Source organism: Psammomys obesus, unplaced genomic scaffold (assembly GCF_907164565.1).
Source record: "Psammomys obesus unplaced genomic scaffold, mPsaObe1.curated_primary_1811, whole genome shotgun sequence".
Taxonomy (NCBI): domain Eukaryota; kingdom Metazoa; phylum Chordata; class Mammalia; order Rodentia; family Muridae; genus Psammomys; species Psammomys obesus.
Genome location: NW_026593286.1, coordinates 29,925,946 through 29,948,820, shown reverse-complemented (window position 1 = coordinate 29,948,820; position 22,875 = coordinate 29,925,946). Strand labels below are relative to the sequence as shown.

Genomic DNA, 22,875 nt, shown 5'->3' with positions numbered 1-22,875 from the left:
GCATAGAAGTGGGCTGGAGAGATGGCTCAGTAGTTAAGAGCACTGGCTGCTCTTCCAAGGGTCCTGAGTTCAATTTCCAGCAACCACATGGTGGCTCACAACCATCTATAGTCAGATCTGGGGTGCCCTCTTCTGGTGTACAGGCACACATTGCAGGCAGAACCTGTGTACATAACAAATAAACCTTAAAAAAGAAAAAAGGAAAGAATGCTATCTAACCCTCCACATCCAAGCTATGTCATGAGTGTCCTTCTACATACACAAATATAAATGTAATAATTCAAAATTTTAAATTAAAAAGGCCTAATGGTAGAGCTTGGCAGTACATGCTTATAATCCAAATGCTTAGGGAGTAGAGGCAGTTTTAGGAGTTCAAGGTCATTGTCATCTACATAGCAACTTGGCCTATTGAGATCCTGTGTCAAAAAAGAAAAAGAAAAGAAATTATGGAAGTGATTCCAAAATAATGAATCTTGTTCCAGAACTTGTCACTTTTATACCTGAAGAATTTCTGAAGGCAATATATTTACATATTCTTGGATAGTATTGTAAATGTTTTGGTTTTTTCTTTTGGATATGATTTTGAATATAATATATTAATTACTATTTAGTCCTTATTCTGAATTTAAATCTTTAAGCATCATGGACATTGCTGGGTGCAGTTTTGCACGCCTGCTATCCCAACACTCAGGGCAGCAGATCTGCAAGAGTTCAAAGCTAACCTGTTCTGCAAAGCGAGTCCAGGACAGTCAAGGCTACACAGAGAAATCAGAAGATAAGAGCACTGGCTGTTTTACCAAAGGTCCTAGTTCAATTCCCAGCAACCACATGGTGGCTCACAACCATCTGCAGTTAGATAAGGTGCCCTCTTCTGGCCTGCAGGCAGAATGCTATATAAATAATAAGTAAATCTTAAAAATAAAATAAAAAAAACAACAGCAAAAAGGAATCATGGACATTAATTTTGTAGAATAACTTGTTTTTCACCAAAATACCCTGTTCAGATTGCATAGGAGTTTTGAGATGAATAAGACAATTTGGATTTTTTCAGAGTTGAATTTGGAACTTAATCATTTTTTTTGACACTCATTGAAGTATTTAAATGTTTGATTTGTAACCCAAGTAAATCCAAGTTAGAAAAAAGTCATTCAATGCAGTGTTTGTGGTTATATAGTGTATACTTAATTCTTATAGTTTTACTTACAATTTTACTCTTAAATGATAATTATTATTATAAATAATTGGCTCTTACTTTTGTACGGTTTCTTGAATTGATGCTATGAATTCTTTGTTTGTTTGTTTGTTTGTTTATTGGTTTTGGATACGGAGTTTTTTTTAGGTAGCCCTGGCTGTCCTGGAACTTACTCTGTAGAGTAAAGCTGACCTTGAAGTCAGAGCTCTGCCTGCCTCTGCCTCCAGAGTGCTGGGATTAAACATGTGCACCATCGCTGCCAGCTATCATTTTTTACTATTGATATAAACTTAAAATTTTCAGTATGATGAGTTATTGTACTTATTTTTATTTTAATGGTTTTATATTCTGAGAATAAATATTCAAAGTGCATGTATAAATTAACGGCTCTCAATACATGTCACACAATCGGCTCCTAAAAGAGAAAAAAACAGTTATAGTATTATTGATTACACAGAAGTCTATCAGATTTAGCACAGCCTCACTAAGATGGAGTATCATGATATGCTGTGGAGATGACTCAGTTCTGCTTTCAAGCAGGAGATGCTTAGTTTGGATCCTCAGGACTTATGGAAAAGCTGGACATGGCTGCTTCTACCTGTAACCCCAGTGTTCATGTGTGGAGATAGAGATCCTAGGAGCTTGTTGGTCCGCCATCCTAGCTAGATGATGAGCTTCAGATTGAATAAAAGATCTATCTAATAAAAATAAGGTAGAGCCAATTGTGGCCAATGCTGGAATGTTCTGAATAGGCAGAACTAAGGAAGAGAGAGAAAAGAGGGTTTTTCTTCTATTATCTGTCAAATGGAACCTTGTTTGAGCCTACATTTTGGTTGTAAATGAAAGTGAGCACTGTTATCTTATGTGCTATTCTGTTTCTCTGCTGTCTGTTCATACTGAATTTTTCTTTTAAAGATAGGGTCTTATATAGCCCTAGCTGGCCTTGGATTTACAGAGAGATCTTCCTGCTTCTGCCTTTAGAGTGCTAGGATTAAAGTTGTATACCACCATGCCCAATATCACATTAATTTTAAATATTTTTGTTTCATTATTCTTCTTAATTTGTTCACATTAGATAAATCAGTGCAGTCTTTGTATTTTATAATATTTTCATAATGCTACATACAATGTCCTTTCTGCAGCAGAAATTGATCATCTTCAAATTTCTAGATTTTGGAAAAATTAGGGAGGACATCAAACTAAAGTACATGTAACACAGTGTGTTTTAGCTATGTTATTTGAGCAGCTTGAAATATCTTGATTCTAAGTTTTGTTTTGGTTTTGGTAACACAAAATCAAGGAGACCATGTCTATTCAGTGATGTATGTGTGTGTGACTAATTTTCAGGTCCAAATTGCTTAAGCCCTTGGAAGTGTCCAGACTGTGACATGGCTGACCTCCCAAGTAACGTCCTCCTTCACTACACAGCAAAGGTCAGAGCAAATGCATGGGCTGTCCATAGTTGTATATTCCATGAACTCAAATTCATTGTTTTATTCCTCTTGTCACTTCAGTGGGTAATTGAGGAGGGGCTTGAATCTTTATTTTTGGAAATTAGGGATTTTAAAAGGAAATTGAGAAGCAGGGAAAAAAAAAAAGGCCTACCTTCTCAACTAAAGTTCATGTGCTATGCCATACTACTAGTATGAATTGTACTAGTGTCTAGAAATTTTTTGTGTTGGTTTTAATGAATGAAACCTTTTTAATTTGTATTTCTCTAGTTATGTGAAAATAAATATGAAACACTTGTACTCAAACTTAGGCTTGCTTTTTTAAAATGTGATGTTGAAGGGAGGGAGGTGTTTTCTGAAGGATAGAAAACCTTCCAGTGTACATGCCATGTCTAGCTTTTTTTACTTTAAAGACTTAGTTAATGAAAGTAATGAACTAGCAAAGACTGATGGAAAAATATAAGGTAGAATTAGGAGGAAAAAAGCAGAGAAGTGTCATAAACAACATTATTTGACTCATCATAGTGCAGAAAATATTTTAATTGAGATAATATAGAATTTCTTTTTCTAATTTAGCAAGCTGGTACGTAATCATACCATTTATTTGTTGTATCTGACCTAATAAAATAACCTTACTGGTTTTGTGTTCTCCCACCTTTATATTATCATTATTACTTTCAAACCTTAGTGAGAAGTTAAAAAAAAAAAAAAAACGCAGTGTAATAATCCTACATATTCCTTACCCAGATTCCAGTTGTTAATATTTTGTTGTATTTGATTACTTTTTCTCAGGCCATTTGTAAAAGTAGATTGGTACAACTATAAAACTTTTTTCCCTAACCAAGAGGTGGTAGAAAGTGCATTTAATTCCAGCACTTGGGAAACAGAGGCAGGCAAGTCTCTTGAGTTTGAGGCCAGCCTGGTCTACATAGTGACAGCCAAGGCTACACAGTGAAACCCTGTCTCAAAAAAACCAAAAACACACACACACACAAACAAACAAACAAACCCAGATACACAACAAACCCCCCAAACCTTCAAAATTTTATCCCTGAGTATTTTACATAGTTACTTACATAATTGAATATATCACCTATATTCAGTTTTTTCAAAAAAATACTTGTTTAGCAAAAGCTAGTTTTGATCCAGTCAAGATCCATGTATCCCCAACAATATGTATGTTTACCCAACAATAATAACCTTCTTTCTCTGCAAATACTGGTCTTTCCTCTCCTATCCAGTTTCCAGTATGTAGCATAGATAGCTAGGAAATCATTGCATCTAATCCAGATAGTATACTGAGTGACATAGTCTTGACATGTAGTGGGCATCTGGCTTTTACCATTATGGTTGTCACCTTCTTACATAGTAATTTTGAATTTGGTGATATTAAGACTATATTTTCTGAGACTGAAAATTTTAAAACCTGTACTTTAAAAAATTAGTTATAATCTTATCTCCCCCAAGAAATGTGATTAATATGTAGGTAAGTCATTTTATTAAAGGTGTGTTTCTCCAAAATGGTGTGATACATGTTTCTAAAGTAAAGTAAGTTCATAGAGCTCTTGCATTCTTCATATTCTTCTTGGAGATTGATGAAATGCTTTTAAAAACATGTGTAAAAAAGGATTCTGCTTGGTTTAATTTGTTTCATTAGTTTTTTGAGCACTCTTAAAAGTAATTCAAGTATTAACAAATGCTAATTTGTTAAATGATACTTTGGCACACCTTTCAGTAGTCAGCTGTTTTTCATTCAGGTGTGTGTAGTCACCTGTTCCTTTAAAATTTGGTATTTTCTTTATGCTAAGAACTGAATACAGTGACCTACTTCTGATAAGTGAGCGCTCTAGAATTTAGTTCCCTTTTTAAAAAAAGAGACATTATTTAAATTAATTGGTGTGAGAACATGAGGACCTGAGTTTGGATCCCCAAGCACCTATATGAAAGCTGAACATTATGATGTGTGCTTGAACCCCACTGCTGGAAGGCCAGAGAAGGTGGAGAGATTGTTTGCCAGTCAGTCTAGATAATTGGTGAGACTCCCTGTCTCAGAAATGAAGGCAGAGAGTGATTGATGACATCTCAGACCTGCTGTCTACCTCTGGCCTCCATGGCTATCGACATTTTTGCATGCCCCACACAGATATCACACACATGCACACACACAGACACACCCGCAGATGCGCATGCACACAGTGAGAGAACAGTAAAAGGCAAATGCTGGGCATGTTATTATTACTTATTTTATGTACTTTTAAAATTATGGTGAAACATTCTGTATGTAATTAAAGTTATGTTTTGTTCTAATTGCACTGAGATGCTTGTATTTTTCTTTTGTTCTTAGGCTTGCAAAAATTCAATTTGCCTTGACTTGTCTACTAATTCTTTGCATGGAAGATTAACAGGAAACAAAGTAGTGAATTGGGACATTAAGGTAAATTAATAATATGCAATAGACATTTTAATATAACTTAAATTTACATTAAGTTTACTTACGCATAACATATAGAATCTTTTTTTTTTCTTTTTTTTAAGTACTAGTAACTGGACCCAGGGCATTCTGTATTCTGGGTAACATGAGTCACATTCTTAGCCCCAGTATTATGAGGAGTAGGAGGAAGTACTTGTGTGCCTGTGTGTGTGTGTATTGCTAGAAATTTATTGTTTTCACCTATTGTGATTAAACAGAAAGCGTGCCTTTTAGGTTAAGCTGGCTAGTCATTGATCTCCCTGTCTCTTAGGATCTCCCTGTCTCTGTTTTCTTGGTGCTGGAGTTTTCAGGCAGTCCTGCCAAGAGTTTTACATGGATACTTGGGATTTGAACTCAGACCTTCAAGTAGTCATACTTGCATAGCAAGAACTCTTATCCACCTGACCTGCCCAGATTTTATCTTTTAAGCACTACCAAATTGATCTTAATAATAGGCCTCTGCTAAGATTTTATGCAGTGCTGGATATGGTGGTGCATGCCTTTAATCCCAGCACTCAAGAGGCAGAGAGAGACAGAGTTTGTGTTCAGTCTGGTCTACATAGGGAGTTCCAGGACAGCCAAAGATATATAATGAGACCTTGTTTCCAAAATAACCTCCCCTCCCCAGATTAGGTAGGTAGGTAGACAGATGGATAGATAGATAGAAAAAATGTTATACAGATTTATATTCTGAAGGATTAACAATTATAGTAGTTGAATGGCTGACTAAAACTGAATTTACCTTTGTAAACTATGCTGTCAACCAAGCCAACTCAAACAAAACAAAACAAAGCAAAACTGCTATTGTATTTTAGTCGTAAATACAATAGTTTATATAGTTTACAATAGGTTACATAGTTTAACTTTTGTTTCCCTTGTAAGACTAGTTTTACAAGACTATGTCTGTTTATTATATATGAACTTAATTATCTTACATATGCTTTGCAGATCTGAAAATGAGTCTTTAGTACTTTGTATTGTAGCTATATAAATTAACGAATCAAATATTTTGCCTAATGTTGGAAACATGACAGTAACAGAATTATTTAAAAAAAAGACATATATATATATGCTTAAGTAAAATAAAAATTCTCTTCCTTCTTGGGAAAAAAAAAAGACAACTAAGAAGGAAAATATTTGCCATCCACAAAGTTCAGTTACTACTACCATACAAGAAACTCTTTAAAATAAGTATGTTTTTCTCCCAGTCTGTTTAATCTTTTTATGTAATGTGTAAAATAATTTTAGATAATTTAAAGGTACACAAAATAAAGTGGCAGGGCAGGTATGCAGTTGGAATAGATCTTGAAATCTCAGGCACAGGTACAACATGAAGAATATTGAATTGGGAGGTTTGCTAAGTAAGTGTTTTATAGCAGCAGTTGCGACAGCTGACTAGATGAGATGATAGATTTGTTAATCTTCTGTCCCCTTCCCTTTCTACTTCTCTTTCCTACCTTTCTCACTCCCTCTCAGGCTGGCCTTGAACTTGGAATATTCCTGCCTTGGCTTTTCTTGTACTAGGTTTACAATAATACTTCAGTGTAGGTCTGGATGATTTTGTGGGGTTTTTTGTTTTGTTTTTTTGAGACAGGGTTTCTCTGTGTAGCCTTGGCTGTTTTGGACTGCTTTGTAGACCAGGCTGGCCTTGAACTTACAGGGATCCGCCTGCCTCTGCCTCCCTGAGTGCTGGGATTACCGGCATACTCCAGAACTGGGTTGGTCTGAATGTTTTACTGATTAATAATAAGAGCAGCTTTATATAACATTATCTATATGTCAGACATTAAGCATATTTTATATTTCAGCTTGCTTTACCCATTCCATTTTTGTTAACTAAAATCAGAAGAGTCAGCTATACTTTTGGTTCCTCTCCTGTTTTTTAATGCATGACTGTATGGTGACAGTTACTCATTCTTGACATTGTTAGATTAACATTGTACATGTTCAGACTTCCAAGCTCTGAAAAACAAGAACAGAAAAATGACCGGAAGTGGTCTTCTTTGAATGTAAGTTATGGTTATCTTTGAGACTGTCTGCTTAAGGATTCCTTTATCTTGGGCTATCACGTACATTACTTAAGGTTTATTAACAAAGTGTATCTTCATATATACTATAGATCTAAACTACACCATTGCTTTTATTTTGTAATGTTAAAATTTTTAAACTTTGTTTTCAGGACATCATCAATTGTATAGGTGGATTAAATGCACTTTTTCCTTTACTGGAACAAATAAGCCACTTTAGTGAAGGACAGACTTCTGAAGGATTGAGTGAAAACACAGTTCCTGAATTAGTAACACCTATTGAACAGGAATGTCTGGGGTTGGCCTCCACAAAGGCGTCAGGTAATACAATTACATTGCCTAGAATAGTAATTTAGAAAGTTGAGAATTAGTTGGCAAATGAAATGACATATTACTTATTTACAGCAGCTGCCCTCTGCCCTGACATAGTTCAGTAAGGTTACAAGACTCTGCGTAAAACACTGAAAATAGTAACTTTACTTTTGACTCTCCCACCACATTGTTATATCACAATAAAGATACAATTATATAGTTAGTAGTTGCTGCTTTTTTATTTCATTGTACAAATCAATCTTGGAAGCAAGAACTGAATTAGATCACTTTTTTTTGTTAAAGTGTGAATTATGATACAAAATATGTGATGTAAAAGTGATGAGAGTGATTTTGATTATGATGTTTTCCTAGAGTCAAGACTAGAGAAAAATCTCATTGCAACATTCATCTTGATTGTGAAACACTTCATTCAGAGACATCCTATCAACCAGGACAATCTTATTCAGTCTCATGGAGTTGCAACTCTTGGTGCCTTACTCCAGAAGGTAATCAAGTCTAACATTTTGATTGATTGTGTGATGATCATGAATTGCTGTTGTGATTTTATTCTTACTAAAAAATGTTACTAATGATTGCTGTATTACAACTCAAATTATATCAGTGCATATGATTTGTTTTATAGGCAGCGTTTATAAACTTTAACAATAATACAAATGACTTATCTTAAATAAGAATATATAGTCTTTGGTGTATACTTTCTTAGTTGCTAGGTATAGTATTTGGGTGTTTGAGAACCAGAATGTTGTGTCTCACACAGCTGATAAGCTGGGATTGACTTTATGTATAAGTTCATCAGGAAATCCTCTGACTGTTGTGAGGGAGAAGAGAGCTGGATGTTTTCAGTAAATAAAATAGAAGTCTGTATGGAATAGCTAGACATTGTCAAATCATAAGAGAGCTACACAATATGTAGTCCAGGCTGTCCTCACGTTTTCAGTTTTCAGCTTCAGCTTTCTGAGTGTTAAGGGTATAGATATGTACAGTCATACCTGACCTGATATGAAGACAATTTTCCGGTTTAATATGGCTCTCAAATAAACCCCTGTCTATAAGGAATAATTAAAGTAAATCACAAGGCCACTTTGGATGGAAGTTTATTTGCATATACTAGGATTTGGCTTCTGTCCTGCAGTTTTGTTGTTGTTGTTTTCTTTTAAACTTTGGTAGCTGCTGAAAAGACTCCATCATAAGAGATTTTGGAAAGGCAGGGGAAGCATTCCAAGAGACTAATGAGTCCAGCATGCCACTTGATTATGGTAGGTTTTATCATAGTGACAATGTTGGAGGGAAGGCTCCCTTTGGAGAAAGTTAGTCATAGTGGCACACACCTTTATTCCCATTATTTGTGAGGTAGAGGTGGCTGGTTTCTGTAAATTTGAGACCTTCCTCGTCTACATAGAGAGGTCTAGGACAGCCAGAGCTATGTTGAGGCCCTGTTTCAAAAAATCAAAATTATTCAAGAAGCCTTATGTGGCCATTTCAGATAACCACTGGACAATCTGAAAGAAGTAGAAACTGAGGCTGGGTATGGTGGAGCACAACTTTAATCCCAGAACTTGGGGGCCAGAGGCAGGCAGATCTCTGAGTTAAAGGCCAGCCTGATCTACAGAGCAAATTCCAGTACAGCCAAGGATCACACAGGGAAACCTTTTCTCCAAAAACTGAAAAGGAAGAAAGGAAAGACAGAAAGAACGACAGACAGAGACCTGATCTGAAACTCCCACATTGGAAGGCTGCCATTAAGTATCAGAGGTATTAGGAAATTATTAGAGAACTTTGCATTAAAAGAAAATTCCTGACATTTTTTTTCAAATTATTTTATGTGGTCAAGAGGAGAGTCTTTTTGTTCAGCCAACTCTCTCTTTGCAATGTGTGCTTTCACATGCTGTACAACACAGGGCTCTCTAAGGCTAGTTTATGAAGGCTAGACCTAAGATCACTGTCCAGACAGAGAAAACTGAGTCACAAAGAAAAACTGATATTGAAAGGATTCCTATTCCATGCCTTTTTTTTTTTTAATGGTCAGCCTAGGATGCCAGTTTACAAAGTTTGCCTGCTTTTGGGTAACTACCAGCTTATCATTCTTTTGAAGCTCTCTACAAAACCTTTTTATAATGTCATTGAGAGACCTGTTTACAAAGGCAGTGTATACAGCCCCAGTAAAAGTCATTTTCTTGGGTCTAATTTACTCATCTGGTGGAAACGACAGTCATGTCCACCTCACAGCGTTGTGAAGGGCAAAGTGTGGGAATTCACGATACCAGTTAAGGAGCTGAGAGCTACTTAAATCACTACTATGGCTTTCATTGAGTCCTGGAAAGAGTAACTATGAACAAGAGAAAGATATGCCCTCACTGTATGTGCAGTTGTGTGTTTCATTGCTGTGAAGAGACACCATTACCATGTCAACTCTTATAAAGAAAACCATTTAATTGGGGCTGGCTACAGTTTCAGGGGTTTAGTCCGTTATTGTCAGAGTGAGAAACATGCCCACCTATAGGCAAACATTGTGCTGGGGATGGAGCTGAGAGTTCTACCTCCACATTCTCAGGCAGCAGGAGACTGTGTGTCACACTATATAGGAGTATAGTATAGGAGACTTGAAAGCACACTGCCAGTGACATGCTTCTTCAACAAGGCCACACCTACTCCAATAAGGCCACACCTTTAATAGTGCCACTCCTCATGGGCCTAGTATGCAAACACATGAATCTATGGGGGCCACCATATATTTAGACCACCACAGCAGTGATTGAATTTTCTTGATCTGTTTATGGGAGGAATAATTCTTTAAAATTTTCTGGAGAATTTTCTTTCTTTCTCTATCTTTTTAAAATTTCTTTTTATCTTTATGTGCATTGGTGTTTTGCCTGCATGTGTGTCTGTGTGAGGGCAGTTGTGAGCTGCCATGTGGTTGCTGGGAATTGAACTTGGGTCCTTTGGAAGAACAGCCAGTGCTCTTAACCTCTGAGCCGTCTCCCCAGCCCCCTTCTAGAGAATTTTCTAAGCTCTGTCATATACTGGCTCATGATGTTTTGCAGCTTCAGTTCTTTCATCTGTTAGATCATGGATTCTGTTTGAGCTTAAAACTTTTGCTAGCTGAATTGTTTGGAGATGCTATTTTATGCCTTAGATTCCCTGTCTGTAAAATAGAAAGAATAATAATTTCATACAGTTTCAATAAAAATTTAAAGTGATAATGTTCTTTGAGCATTAAAAGAAAGATTTTAAACCGGGCACAGTGGCACACACATTTAATTCCAGCACTCAGAGAGGCAGAGGCAAGTGGATCTCTGTGAGTTCCAGTGAGGCCAGCCTGGTCTACAAAGTGAGTCCAGGACACTCTAGGCTACACAGAGAAACCCTCTCTCAAAAAAAGCCTGGGCTGAAGGACTGAGGGTGGGGGTGGTCATCCAAGTGGCCAGGTTTCCAGAAGTTGGTAGCACTGACAGACCCCATGCACATAAGTGGAGTAAGGGTTTGGCTTCTCTGCACCTTGGGAGACAATGGAAGTCAAGAAATGTACTCAAGGGTTGTAGAGATGGCTTAGCATTTAAGAGCATGCATTGCTTTTGACGAGGCTCACACTTAGGTAGGATTTCATCCCCCAAGTATCCTGTGCCCTCTTGTGACTACTGAGAGCACTGCACTTCTGTGCAGAAAGCCATACACATGGTCACACAGCATACACACTAAAAATAATTCCTGCGGCAGGAGAGAAGGCTCAGTGTTTAGGATTTTGAGGTAAAATTTTGGGATACATATCTATATAATGAGACTTTGTCCACAAATGGTGCTGGTCTAACTGGATTTCTATATGTAGAAAAATGCAGCTGAAGAATAGATAAAGAAATTGTAGTACATTTACACAATGGAATACTACTTGGCTATTAAAAACAAGAAAATCATGATATTTGCAGGATGGATAGAACTAGGAAAGATCATTCTGAGTGAGGTAACTCAGAACCAGAAAGGCACTCATAGTTTATACTCACTTATAAGTGGATATTAGCCATATTATATAGGATAAACATACTAAAATCTATAGACTCAATGAAGCTAACAACCAAGGAGGACTCTAGGGAGGATGATTAATTCTCATTCAACAGGTAAACAGGATAGACACCAGGAGTGGCGGGGGCAGGGAACAGGATGGAAGATACCATAGATGTCCTCTGAAAGACCCCACCCAGCAGAGGATTGAAGCAGATGCAGAGACTCACAGCCAAACTTTGGGCAGAGCACAGGGAATCTGATGGAAGAATAGGGGGATAGAAGGATCTGAAGGGGACAGGAGTTCCACAAGGAGACCAACAAAGCCAAAAAATCTGGGCCTGCAGAGATTGATGCATCAAGCAAGGACTATGCATGAAGAGGACCTAGACCCTGTTCAGATGTAGCCCATAGGCAGCTCAGTCTCCATGTGAGGCTTCCTAGTAAAGGAAGCAGGGGCTGTCTCTTACATGAACTCAGTTGCCTGCTCTTTGATCACTTCTGTCTGGCAGAGCAATCTTGTCAACCCACAGAGGAAGAGGATCCAGGCAGTCCTGATGAGACTTGATAGGCTAGGATCAGATGGTAGAAGAGGAGTACCTCCCCTATCAGTGGACTAGGGGAGGGTTATAGGGAGGAAAGAGGGAGGGCAGGTGGGACCAGGAGGATATAAGGGAGGGAGCTACAATTGGGATATAAAGTAAATAAATTGTAAAAAATTTAAAGAAAAAAAAAAGACTAGGAATATGACATTAGGAAAATACGATCCAGTATTAAATCAGAAAGATTAATGATTTAAGTTATTTATATTTTGTACTATTATTTATTCTATATTTTATGGATTTCTGAATTATTGGAAGTTAAAGTTTCATACTAATATTTTAAATAACCTTTATGAAACCCTTTTCTGTTAAATTTTAGGTGCCAGGTACCCTAATGGATGTTAATGTATTGATGGCAATTCAATTACTAATTGAACAGGTATCACTAGAAAAAAACACACTGTTGCTTCAACAGATGTATCAGTATTTACTCTTTGACTTCCGCATTTGGAACCGTGGAGATTTTCCTTTTCAGATTGGTAAGACCAAGCTATCAGATAAAATATTGTACAGTTGGTTTTGGAAATATGACCGTTGTGACTTTATTTTAGTTATGCTATTTATAAATGAACATTTTATTTTAGGCCATATACAGTATCTTTCGACTATCATTAAAGACAGTAGGAGAGTTTTCCGGAAGAAGTATGGCGTGCAGTTTCTCCTAGATACACTTAGGATTTATTACAGGTATGACATCTTTGTTCCCCCTCAGTTTAATTTGTTGCTTTCTGTCTGACAGTTAACTGAATGTGTAGCTTCTTCTCTTGACCAGCAGTTCAGGTATTCTGAAACTTCAGAGAAACAGGGTAGTATAGAGCTTAAAATGATGAGCAATAGATTCACATTTATTAGGTGTGAGTGTTTTTTTTTAAATTGTGTAGTGTTATTCAAATCATTCGAATTCTCTATATTTTAGTGTTTTTATGTGTAAAAAGCAGATTAAAACTGAGTATGACCTATGATGGTTGAGAGTTAAGTTAGTTAATATGCAAACCACACACAACTGTTTATTCTTAATATTATAATTTTTCTTAGCATTATAGTTTTATGTGTTGAATATTGTAATAATTTTATTTTTGTAACTGAAGCTCTTAAAATATCACTAAAAGAAATCAGCTGGGCTATTTCTTGGTAGAGGACTTTCCTAATAAACATGATTCTTAAACACAATGTGGTACTGCATATTTCTAATCCCAGCCTGTGGATGTTAAGAGGCAATAAGATCAGAAGTTCATATTCACAGCTCCATAACAAGTTATAGGACAGCATAGAAAAGGTTAGATCTTATATCAAAGAAAGAAAAGGCACCATGAATTGTAATAATTATATTAATACTGTGCATGTGCCAGTGTGTGTGTGTGTGTTTGTATGTGTTTGTGGGCTGGAGGGAGGAGAATATGTGCACATGCTATGGGTGCCAGAGGCCACAACTTCCAGTGTTATCTGCCCCCCCCCCCCCAAAAAAAAAAAGCTTCTTGTGTACACCAGGCTAGCCTTGAACTCACAGACATCTCCTGGCCCTGCTAAGTGCTGAAATTAAAGGTGTGGACACTACACCCTGCTTCTGGTGTCCATTTTCTTCGAGGTGAGGACTAAATCCAGGTCCTTGCACTTGATAGGCAAATACTCTACCACTGTGCTAAATCTTTTAACCCCTATGGCATCCTTCTCAATTGCTCTCCATCTTGGTTTTTGACAGAAGATGTCTTATTAAACCTTGAGCTCATCTTTTTGGCTAGAATGGATGTCTGTCCAACAAACCCTAAGAACCCTTGTATCTTCCTTCCCCAGCAAAAGCTGCCACACTCAGCTTATCACAAAGGTTCTGGCACCTACACTCCAGACCTTAGGCTTGCATAGCAAGTACATTATTGATGGAGTGAGTCAGCTTCTTAGGCTACTTTTGTGTATACTCCTCTGATATAGGTGCTTGTACATATGTGTGTGTGGAGAATCCAGAGGTCAACCTTAGGTGTCCTTTTCCCTCAGATACCATTCACCTAGATTTTTTGAGACAAGGACTCTGCCTATCCTGTAGCTCACTGTGTGGCTAGGCTGGCCAGTAGCAAACCTCAGGTATCTACTTGTTTCTGCCTTCCTAGTTCGAGGAGCACAAGTTTGTGTTACCATATCCAGCTTTTTTACATGGGTTCTGGGGAATGAACTCAGGCCATCATGCTTGTGCAGCAAGCACTTTATAGACTTTATGGCAAGCACCTAGAAAGGTTTGGTTTTTAATTTTTAAGTTGCATTCATTTCTGTTGTGTGTGTGTATCTGTGTGTGTGTGTATGAGGGCAAGGAGTACGTATGCCATGGCATATGTGTGGAGTTAGGACAGCTTGTGAGAGTTGGTTATCTCCTGCCACAAGAGTCCCAGGATCAGAGTCAGGTGGTCAGGGTTGGTAACAAGTACCTTTATCCAGTTTTTACTAGCTTTAATTTTAACTTTATGAATTCTTTTATATGAAATTATCAAAGTACTTAATAGTTCAACTTTTGTTTTCTCTTTCAGGCATGGTTCTACATGCAATGAGCTATCTCCAGATGATATTCAAACAATAAGGACTTCTTTGTATGGGCTAATTAAATATTTTCTTTGTAAAGGTGGAACTCATGAAGAAGTCCAAAGTATCATAGGTTACATAGCTGCTACTCATGAAGAAGAACAGGTATTATGGCTGAAATGGATTTTAACTTCCAAAGTTCTTTGTCATCTTATAAACTTACTTAATTGTCTAATGACTTAAATTGTATTGGATACTGTCAACATCCTACACAGTTAAAGAAGTATATTGTAATTTCTGTGTGGAAAGCAGTTGCTGTGACAGAGTACCAGAGACAAGCTGTTACAAAGATGAAGAGCGTCCTTTGGCTTATGATTTGATTGTTCATCCTATTGTCCTTTTCCTTCTTGCTCTAAGGCATGATGAGACAGAGCATTTGGTACAGGAGCTTAGGAGAGCAGAGCAAATCCACTCTGTTTTGGCAGTCAGAAGGCAGAAGGGAGCTAGATGAGGAGCGGCCAGGAACAAGAGATAGCCTTCAAAGGCACAAATCCATTTATTATTTCACCCAGTGATTCTATTACCTTTGTCTAGTCTGTCATAATAATCTGTTAGTCCATTGGTGAAGTCTATTGTCTTGATGGTCAGGTCACCTCAGTAATGCCTCCACTAGCAACCAAACAAGCTTTCAGCATATGAGCCTTTGAGAAAGACACTTCAAGTCTAAATCATGACACTTCATATCCACATTATTACACAGATGTTGTACCTAGCTGTTCTCAAATTTTGTTTTCATAATTTTCTTGGTGTATATTATCTGTTACCAACTGGAAAACTTAAATATATATATTTAAGTTTATATATATATAGTTAGCAATGCAGGTAATATTTTTTTAACCTAGTGGAATCTACGTAATTAAGAGAAGTTAACAGATAACTGTAAAACACGAGTGTGATTGTTTGTGAGGTTTTGTAGGAGGATTTACATATTGAGACCATGTTAAACCCTGAAGAGGAATTCTTTTTATATGCGCAAACAGGCTAGGAATGGTTTCAGAGATATTAAAGAATTATAATAAAAGGCTATCCAAAGGAAGAAGAAGAAGCTAAAGAGACCAGAGAGAAGAAGCAGGGTATATCAAATTTAGTTAAATAACTATTTTGAGACATATGCCCTTTTGCTGCCTGTATACATAAGTGATGTTTTTTTTTTGTTTGTTTGTTTTGTTTTTTTGTTTTGTGTGTGTGTGTGTGTGTGTGTGTGTGTGTGTGTGTGTGTTGTTTAACTTGAAAAGCTCTTTGGAATTTTGGATATACTCTTCAGTCTTCTACGAACCAGCCCAACTAGAGGTCAACTTTTCTTACTGATGTTTGAACCAGGAAATGCTGACCTACTTTATGCCTTGCTGTTAAATCAGAAATACTCTGACAGACTAAGAGAAATCATTTTTAAGGTACAAATATTTTATAAGCTTCTTTATATCATGGGGGCATTTGTGAGTATATAAATTTGCTCACTATATATACATATATATATTCTGTGACTAAATTATTTTTGTACTCCTTTAGTTACATTTTTTTTATGTTATGTGTATATTATAAAAACTATACTATAGAATGGGAATATAGTTAATAGTAGAGTGCTGACTTAGCATGCCCTGGGTTAATGTCCCTCCCCAAATCTACCAGCACATCTAAAAACCCTAAGTAAGCCAAACTATCAACATAACAAATAAAATTTAATATAATCAGACCTTGTCCAAAAGATTAATAACAATAATAGTAATAATAACTATATCTTTACTCATGAATGTATTCTTCATGCCTGCTACGTATGTATACTACTCTCTCTTTTTTAAAGATTTTATTTATTTTATGTACATGAATGCTCTGGATCTCACTATAGATGGTTGGGAGCCACCATGTGGGTGCAGGGAATTGAACTCAGGACCTCTGGAAGAGCGGCCAGTGCTCTTAACTTCTGAGCCATCTCTCTAGTTCCAGTACACTACTCTTTCAACTGCCATATTTAAACTAGAGTTTTAAACATTATTTACCTGAATACAGATACGGTTCAGTACAATTTATTGATAATGCTCCAGAATCCAATGTTTCTCTGCATTGAAAAGACTGTTTTACAAGCCAACAAATCTGGGACCACAGGATCTACAGAGAGTGATGCACCAGCCAAGAACCATGCATGGAGAGGACCTAGACTCCCTGCTCAGATGTAGCCCATGGGCAGCTCAGTCTCCATGTGAATCCCTTAGTATGGCGAGCAGGGGCTGTCTCCTTTGCTCATTCTCTGATCACTTTCCCTTGGTGGGGTTCCTTGCCAGAATGCAACCAGTCCTAATGAGACTTGATAGGCTAGGGTCAGATGATAGAGGAGGAGGGTTTCAAGCCACTTTCTGTGGTCTAGGGTAGGGGAACAGGGGGAGGAGAGAGTGAGGGTGAAACCAGGAGGAGACAAGGGAGGGACTACAGTTGGGATGTAAAGCGGATAAATTATAAAAAATAAATTTAAAAAGACTTACTTTTTGTGATCAGGTCATGGAACAGATGTTAAAATGCACAAATGTTTATGAACGTAGTAAGCAACGTCTCCGTCTCAGAGAAGTTGGCTATTCAGGAATGGGACTCCTTCTTACTGAAGCACCAGTTAACACGTCTCTCATTAAAAACCTTGTTAATCAAATCCTTAATACAGGTATGACTAAACTAATAACAGTGATGTGTTTAATAAATTAATTTTCTCTGGAAGATTTGTTAAAAATCTCCCTTCTCAGATTACTTTTTAAATTACCTGTTACTTGATTTTTCAAGGTGTTCCTCAGATAATATATCTCTGTACTTGCTTTTTGACTTCTTGGGACATAGCTTTAAACTAAATGTCCATGAGGGAGTAGCTAAGTTAATGATTGATTTCCTAAACAAGGAAAAGGCATTAAAAAAAAATATGTATGAAAGGTGCTTAAGTTTTAAAAGGTACTTAAGTTTTTAAAGGTAAAGCTAATTTGAGACAGTTTCTTTCTAATTTTTGGAATAATTTTTTTTTCTGTACTTAAGCAACCACAAATTAGAATTTATGGGAGATACTCTGGGTGTAGAAATGTTCTTGATCTTGTCTTGACTGATAATCCAAAATATTTATAGAAAAAGATAGATAATAGTATTGTATCCTTGCAGTGTAGACAGTATACTTAGGCAGTCAAAGAAAGAGAAGTTATTTAGGCTTAATTGGAGTGTTATCAACCTGAAGTTTTATGGAGAAAATTTGAACATCTCTATAGTTCTCTTTGGAAAATGAATAATTATTTCAGTATTTATACAATTAACTATTCTTTCTTTGAATATCTATGAAATTTAATTTTAACTTTTTTTCTTAATCATAGATCCAGTTATTAATTTCAAAGATCTGTTATCTGTAGTATATATATCTCACAGAACATATGTAAATGTCAGAGTGGTCCTCTGTAGAAAGGTTAGTAAACTTTTAAGATATATTTTTACAATAACAATGTCATATTGTGACTATGTTATTCATTGAGTAGTTTGTGGCAGATATGTTTTTTGTTTGCTTGTTTCATAATATATATTATCTTCTAAGCAGTTACAATTGGATGTGGTGGTACATGGTTGTAATTACAACACGTAGAAGGCCCAGGCAAAAGGATCATAAGCTGGATGCCAGCCTTTATAGTATAGGACTAACTTGAATTAAATAAATATACACATTATATAAATAAATAATAAAATGTTTCTTTTAAAAGAAAATAATTAACTTTATGAAATTATAAGAAATCAGTATGTCAAGTTTTGTTTTGTTTGAGACAGGGTATCTGTGTAGCTCTGCCTGTCCTGGAACTTACCTGGAGACCAGGGTAGCTTCAAACTCAGAGATCTGCCCGCCTCTGCCTCAGGAGTGCTGGGATTAAAGATGTGTGCCACCACGGCCTGCTCCAGTATGTCAACTTTCAGCTTTACTTATTTTTCTGAAATATTTTTTCACGGTCAAAAATTCATTACCAGAAAATACCGTCCTCTACCAGAACCCTCAATGCTTGTAACTTTCCTTCCTACTACCTTTCCATTCTCTTCTGTCTCCCGATTTTCTTCCCCCTTCCTTATTCCTTTTTTTCTGAAGTAAATAACCATATTCCCAGTTCTTTGTTAAGTTTTTCAGCCTCACTTTGAAGTTGTAATCCTTCTTTTTTTGAGGGAGGTGGTTTGAGGGGGTTGGGGTTCAAGACAGGGTTTTCCTGTGAATCCCTGGCTGCCCTGGACTCTCTGTAGACCAGGCTGATCTCAAACTCAGAGAGATCTGCCTGCCTCTATCTCCTGAGTGCTGGGATTAAAGGTGTGTGTCACCACTGCTTGGCTAAGAACTTATTTTTATTTCAGAGAAGGAACTTATTTAGGAAGATTGCCATGTGACAATTTATTCTTTAACTTATGTAAGCTAAATAATAACATACATCTTACTGGAATTAACTTTTTGTAATTAAAGTGATTTATTTATTTGTTTGCTAATATAGACGTACTAAACAAATATTCCTGCAAAAGTAGTCATTACCTTGACTTGAAAAAAAATGGAAGTAGCAAACACTCTCCTTAGAGTGCCGAGGTTCTGTAAAGTGTCTTGTGTGCTTTGGCTACACTCTCCAAGCTTGTGCCTGGCACAGTCAGTCGCAATAACCCTTACTTAACAAGATGTAAAAAGTATTTGATTGAGATAATGATCACTTTATTATATTTTATGTATACTATCGTCTTAATATTTTATCTAAACAAGTTAATAACATCCAGCATGGTTTGTGGACAGTCATTTTAGCTTTTGTGTATTTTAGCACATCTTTACTCTGCGCAAGAGTATTATCAGATTAGGTAGAACCACAATATTAAATAGCTCTACATCTGTAATTAAGAACATACTTCTAGGTGATTGGATGGATGAGTGGGTAAGAGTGTTTGCGTGAGTGTGAAGAGCTGAGTTCAAATTTCCCTCACCCATGTGCACAGCTGTGTGTGGCCTGCCTACAACCACAGCATTTTAGGAGCTAGAGACACGAGGTGGCTGAGGCTTGCTGCCCGTTGTCCTAGCCTCAGATTCAGTGAGAGACCCTGCTTCACGGGAGTAAGACAGGGAGTGGTAGAATAACACACTCAGTACCCATCTCTGGCCTCAAGTGTAAGCATTTGAATCTGCACACACACATTCACATATACCACATACGTAGAACACAATTTGAAAATACATCCTCCTAATGTTCCTCACCACATTACTGTTACTGAAGAGACTTTGTCATTAAAAACTTGTATACTTTTTATGAATTTTGTGGGTTTTTTTCCTTCACTTTTTGTTTTGTGTTCTCTTTGCAGATATTACAGATTTTGCAGTCCCAGCCAGATGCAGCCTACCAGATATCACAGCAAGTGGGTTGGCAAGACACCTTTGTTAGACTTTTTTTAAAAGCAAATTTTGAAAATGTAAATTCTCTTCACACACATGGGAAGACTATTTCAGTGAAAGAAAATAAACCTTTGTCAACTGAAGATGTTAAGAGGAACTTTGAAAGACATGATGATGAAAAAATGACATTAGCTGATGTGTCTTCAGATCATTGGAGCTTGGAAGATAGTCAGTCCCTGAACTCAAACACACCAATGTTTCAAGAAGATAGCTCTGAAGGAGAATTATCTTTCAAGTCAGAAAATCAAGAAGAATTCTGGCATAGTAACACTTCCCATCTGAGTTTAGATCTCAGTGGAATTGACGTGTGTGAGCTGAGTGATGGCGGGAGTCAAGTACCGGACAGCTCCCCCAGCACACCATCCCCAGTAGAGTCTACCAAGTCCTTTTCTGTGCACTCTGACAAAGAAAGAAGTACCACAAATGAAGTGGGCTTTAGCGAGGACTTCTCCCTCCTTGAAAGCCAAGAGGTAAATTTTCTTATCTTTCCAAAGTATGTTTCCTACATGCTAGTTTTATACTTCTGGTCCTTTATAGTATGTGAACTGTTACTAATATTTTCCATTTACATTCTGAGTCTTATAATCCAAAATTAGAAGAGTGATTGTTACTAGTCACTTGGGAATATTTTGCTTTTTTGTTTTGGTGTGTGTGTATTTGTATGTATATGTGTGGTAATAGGGAATGAACATACTGGCTCACACATGTTAGGTTTATTCATGAATGTTTTCCTTACATGCATGTATGTGTCTGGTGCCTGTGGAGGTCAGAAGGGCCATTGGATGTCCTAGAACTCAAGTTATTGATGGTTGTGAGCCACCGTTTGGGTGCTAGAAATTGAACGTGGGTCTCTTGCAAGAGCAGGAAGTACTCTTAACCAGGCCTTTTCTCCACCCCCGCCTCACTGTCTTGAGAGCGAAGCCTGCGTCTTCCACATCTTATATCTCCAGTCAATAAAGGCCTGTTAAAAGTGGGCAGAAGAGGTAACAGTTAAGAGGACTTGCTGCTTGCCAGAAGACCTGAGTTCCGTTTTCAGAACCACCTCAGGCAGCTCACAACTATATGTAACTTAGCTCCAGGAGGGGATTTGAAGCTCTGGCTTTTTTCCAGCAGCTGTACTCATGTGCACATACCCATGTGCAGACTCGGATTCCCACACATAATTAAAAATAATAAACTTCAAAAATGTTTACAATATCTTACATAGTAAGTATATGTAGATGGTTCTATGATATGTTTTTAACATTTCCTTCTAATATTTAATATTAATATTTTTATAGAGATGTGAAGAGGAGCTTCTTCAGCTGCTTACAAGTATTTTGAGTCGTGTCATGTGTAAAGGACTAGAAAAGTCTGATGAAGACACTTGGATTGAACGAGGACAAGTGTTTTCAGCACTAACTAAACCAGGAATATCAAGTGAGCTACTTCGACCATCAGATGAAATAAAACTAACGTAAGCATTCAGTTACTAATTTTTTTAAGCAAACCTCCCCCCCCCCCCCCCCCGGAGAGAATGGGAGTCTAAAATTAAATCCTGAATACTTAATCTAGTGTATAGTAGAGGTAAAGAGGGGAAAGAAACTACAATTTTCTCTTCCTAGGTTTTACTATTCTAGTAAAATATAGAAAGAAGCACAAAGCAAATTCCATTGTCAAGAGATTTAAATATATTTGAATTTGAGTGATTTTTAAGCGTGGTATGGATGGCTCATGTGGTTGTTCTGTTTTTAGCTCTTGGAGAAACCTCCACACTGGTTTCTACATTTCAGTAGAGGTTTACCTTCTCTCCGTAGTGTAGGGAGGTTCCTCTCTCCTACATCCTCACCAGTGTTTGCTGTACTTTATTATCTTGATGACAGTCATTCTGACTGGAGTGAGATGGAATCTAAAAGCAATTTTACTTTTTGTTTCCCTGATTTTTAAGGACATTGAACACTTTTTTAGTATTTATTGATTGTATTTTTTGGAGAACTATTAATTTTGTAAATAATTTCTTTGGATAGCTTTTTGGGGGAGGAGTTTAATTTTATAGCTCTTTATACATTTGAGATACTAATCCTGTCTGATGTCTAGTTACAAAGATTTTTTTTCCTCTCATTTTATAGGCTTTCTCTTCACTGTGGTGATTTTTTTTCCTTTTGCTTTTCAGAAGCTTTTTGTCAGTTCTTGGTATTGTTTTTATGCTGCTGGAGTGTCTATATGAAGTTTTTACCTATGTCTTGAATTTTTCTATTTGATTTTTCAAACTATCAAGTCTTAAAGTCTTTGATTCATTTTCAGTTGATTTTTAATACAACATGGGAGATGTGGATCTCTGTCCTTTTATTCTTAAACATGTCACAATACAGTTTCCCCTGCACTATTTGATAAAGTCACTTTCCGAAATATGTTTTTATATCTGTCAAAATAATGTGACTCTGGCTATGTACCTTTATTTCCCAATAATTTGTTCCATTGTTCTATGAAGCTTCTTGTGCTCGTCCCACACTTGTTTTGATTCTGTTGCTCTGTAATACATGTGATATCTGGCGTGATACTTGCTGTGTTGTTCTTTGTGTTTTGGCTGTGTGAAGTCTTTTGTGTTTTTTATGAATTTTCAGGATTTTTTTTCTAGCTGTATGAAGGTTGTCATGAGATTTTGATGGGGATGACATTGAATCTGTATTCTTCTAATTCATGAGTAGGGGAGGTGTTTCCATTTTCTGGTGTTGTATTCTATTTTATTAGTGTCTAAGGTTTCTGTTGTAGAAGCCATTCACTTTTTTTGTTAGAATTGCTCATAGGTTTGTTGTTCTTCTTGTTTTAAACTATTCTGAATGAGATGAG

General features: G+C 36.8%; 1 protein-coding gene across 4 annotated transcripts in view; it reads left to right on the top strand.

Annotated features, from left to right (window-relative positions):
- The window catches only part of Nbeal1 (neurobeachin like 1), a 144,376-nt gene that overhangs the window by 53,422 nt on the left and 68,079 nt on the right, over positions 1-22,875 (top strand). For all 4 annotated transcript variants that reach the window (XM_055616358.1, XM_055616356.1, XM_055616357.1 and 1 more), the window contains 12 exons: positions 2,540-2,625; positions 4,988-5,077; positions 7,293-7,461; positions 7,825-7,958; positions 12,388-12,547; positions 12,653-12,755; positions 14,582-14,738; positions 15,869-16,027; positions 17,124-17,283; positions 17,969-18,057; positions 19,956-20,516; positions 21,327-21,502. In XM_055616358.1, coding sequence (XP_055472333.1) covers positions 2,540-2,625; positions 4,988-5,077; positions 7,293-7,461; positions 7,825-7,958; positions 12,388-12,547; positions 12,653-12,755; positions 14,582-14,738; positions 15,869-16,027; positions 17,124-17,283; positions 17,969-18,057; positions 19,956-20,516; positions 21,327-21,502 — 2,044 coding nt within the window. The remainder of the gene's footprint in view (positions 1-2,539; positions 2,626-4,987; positions 5,078-7,292; positions 7,462-7,824; positions 7,959-12,387; positions 12,548-12,652; positions 12,756-14,581; positions 14,739-15,868; positions 16,028-17,123; positions 17,284-17,968; positions 18,058-19,955; positions 20,517-21,326; positions 21,503-22,875) is intronic.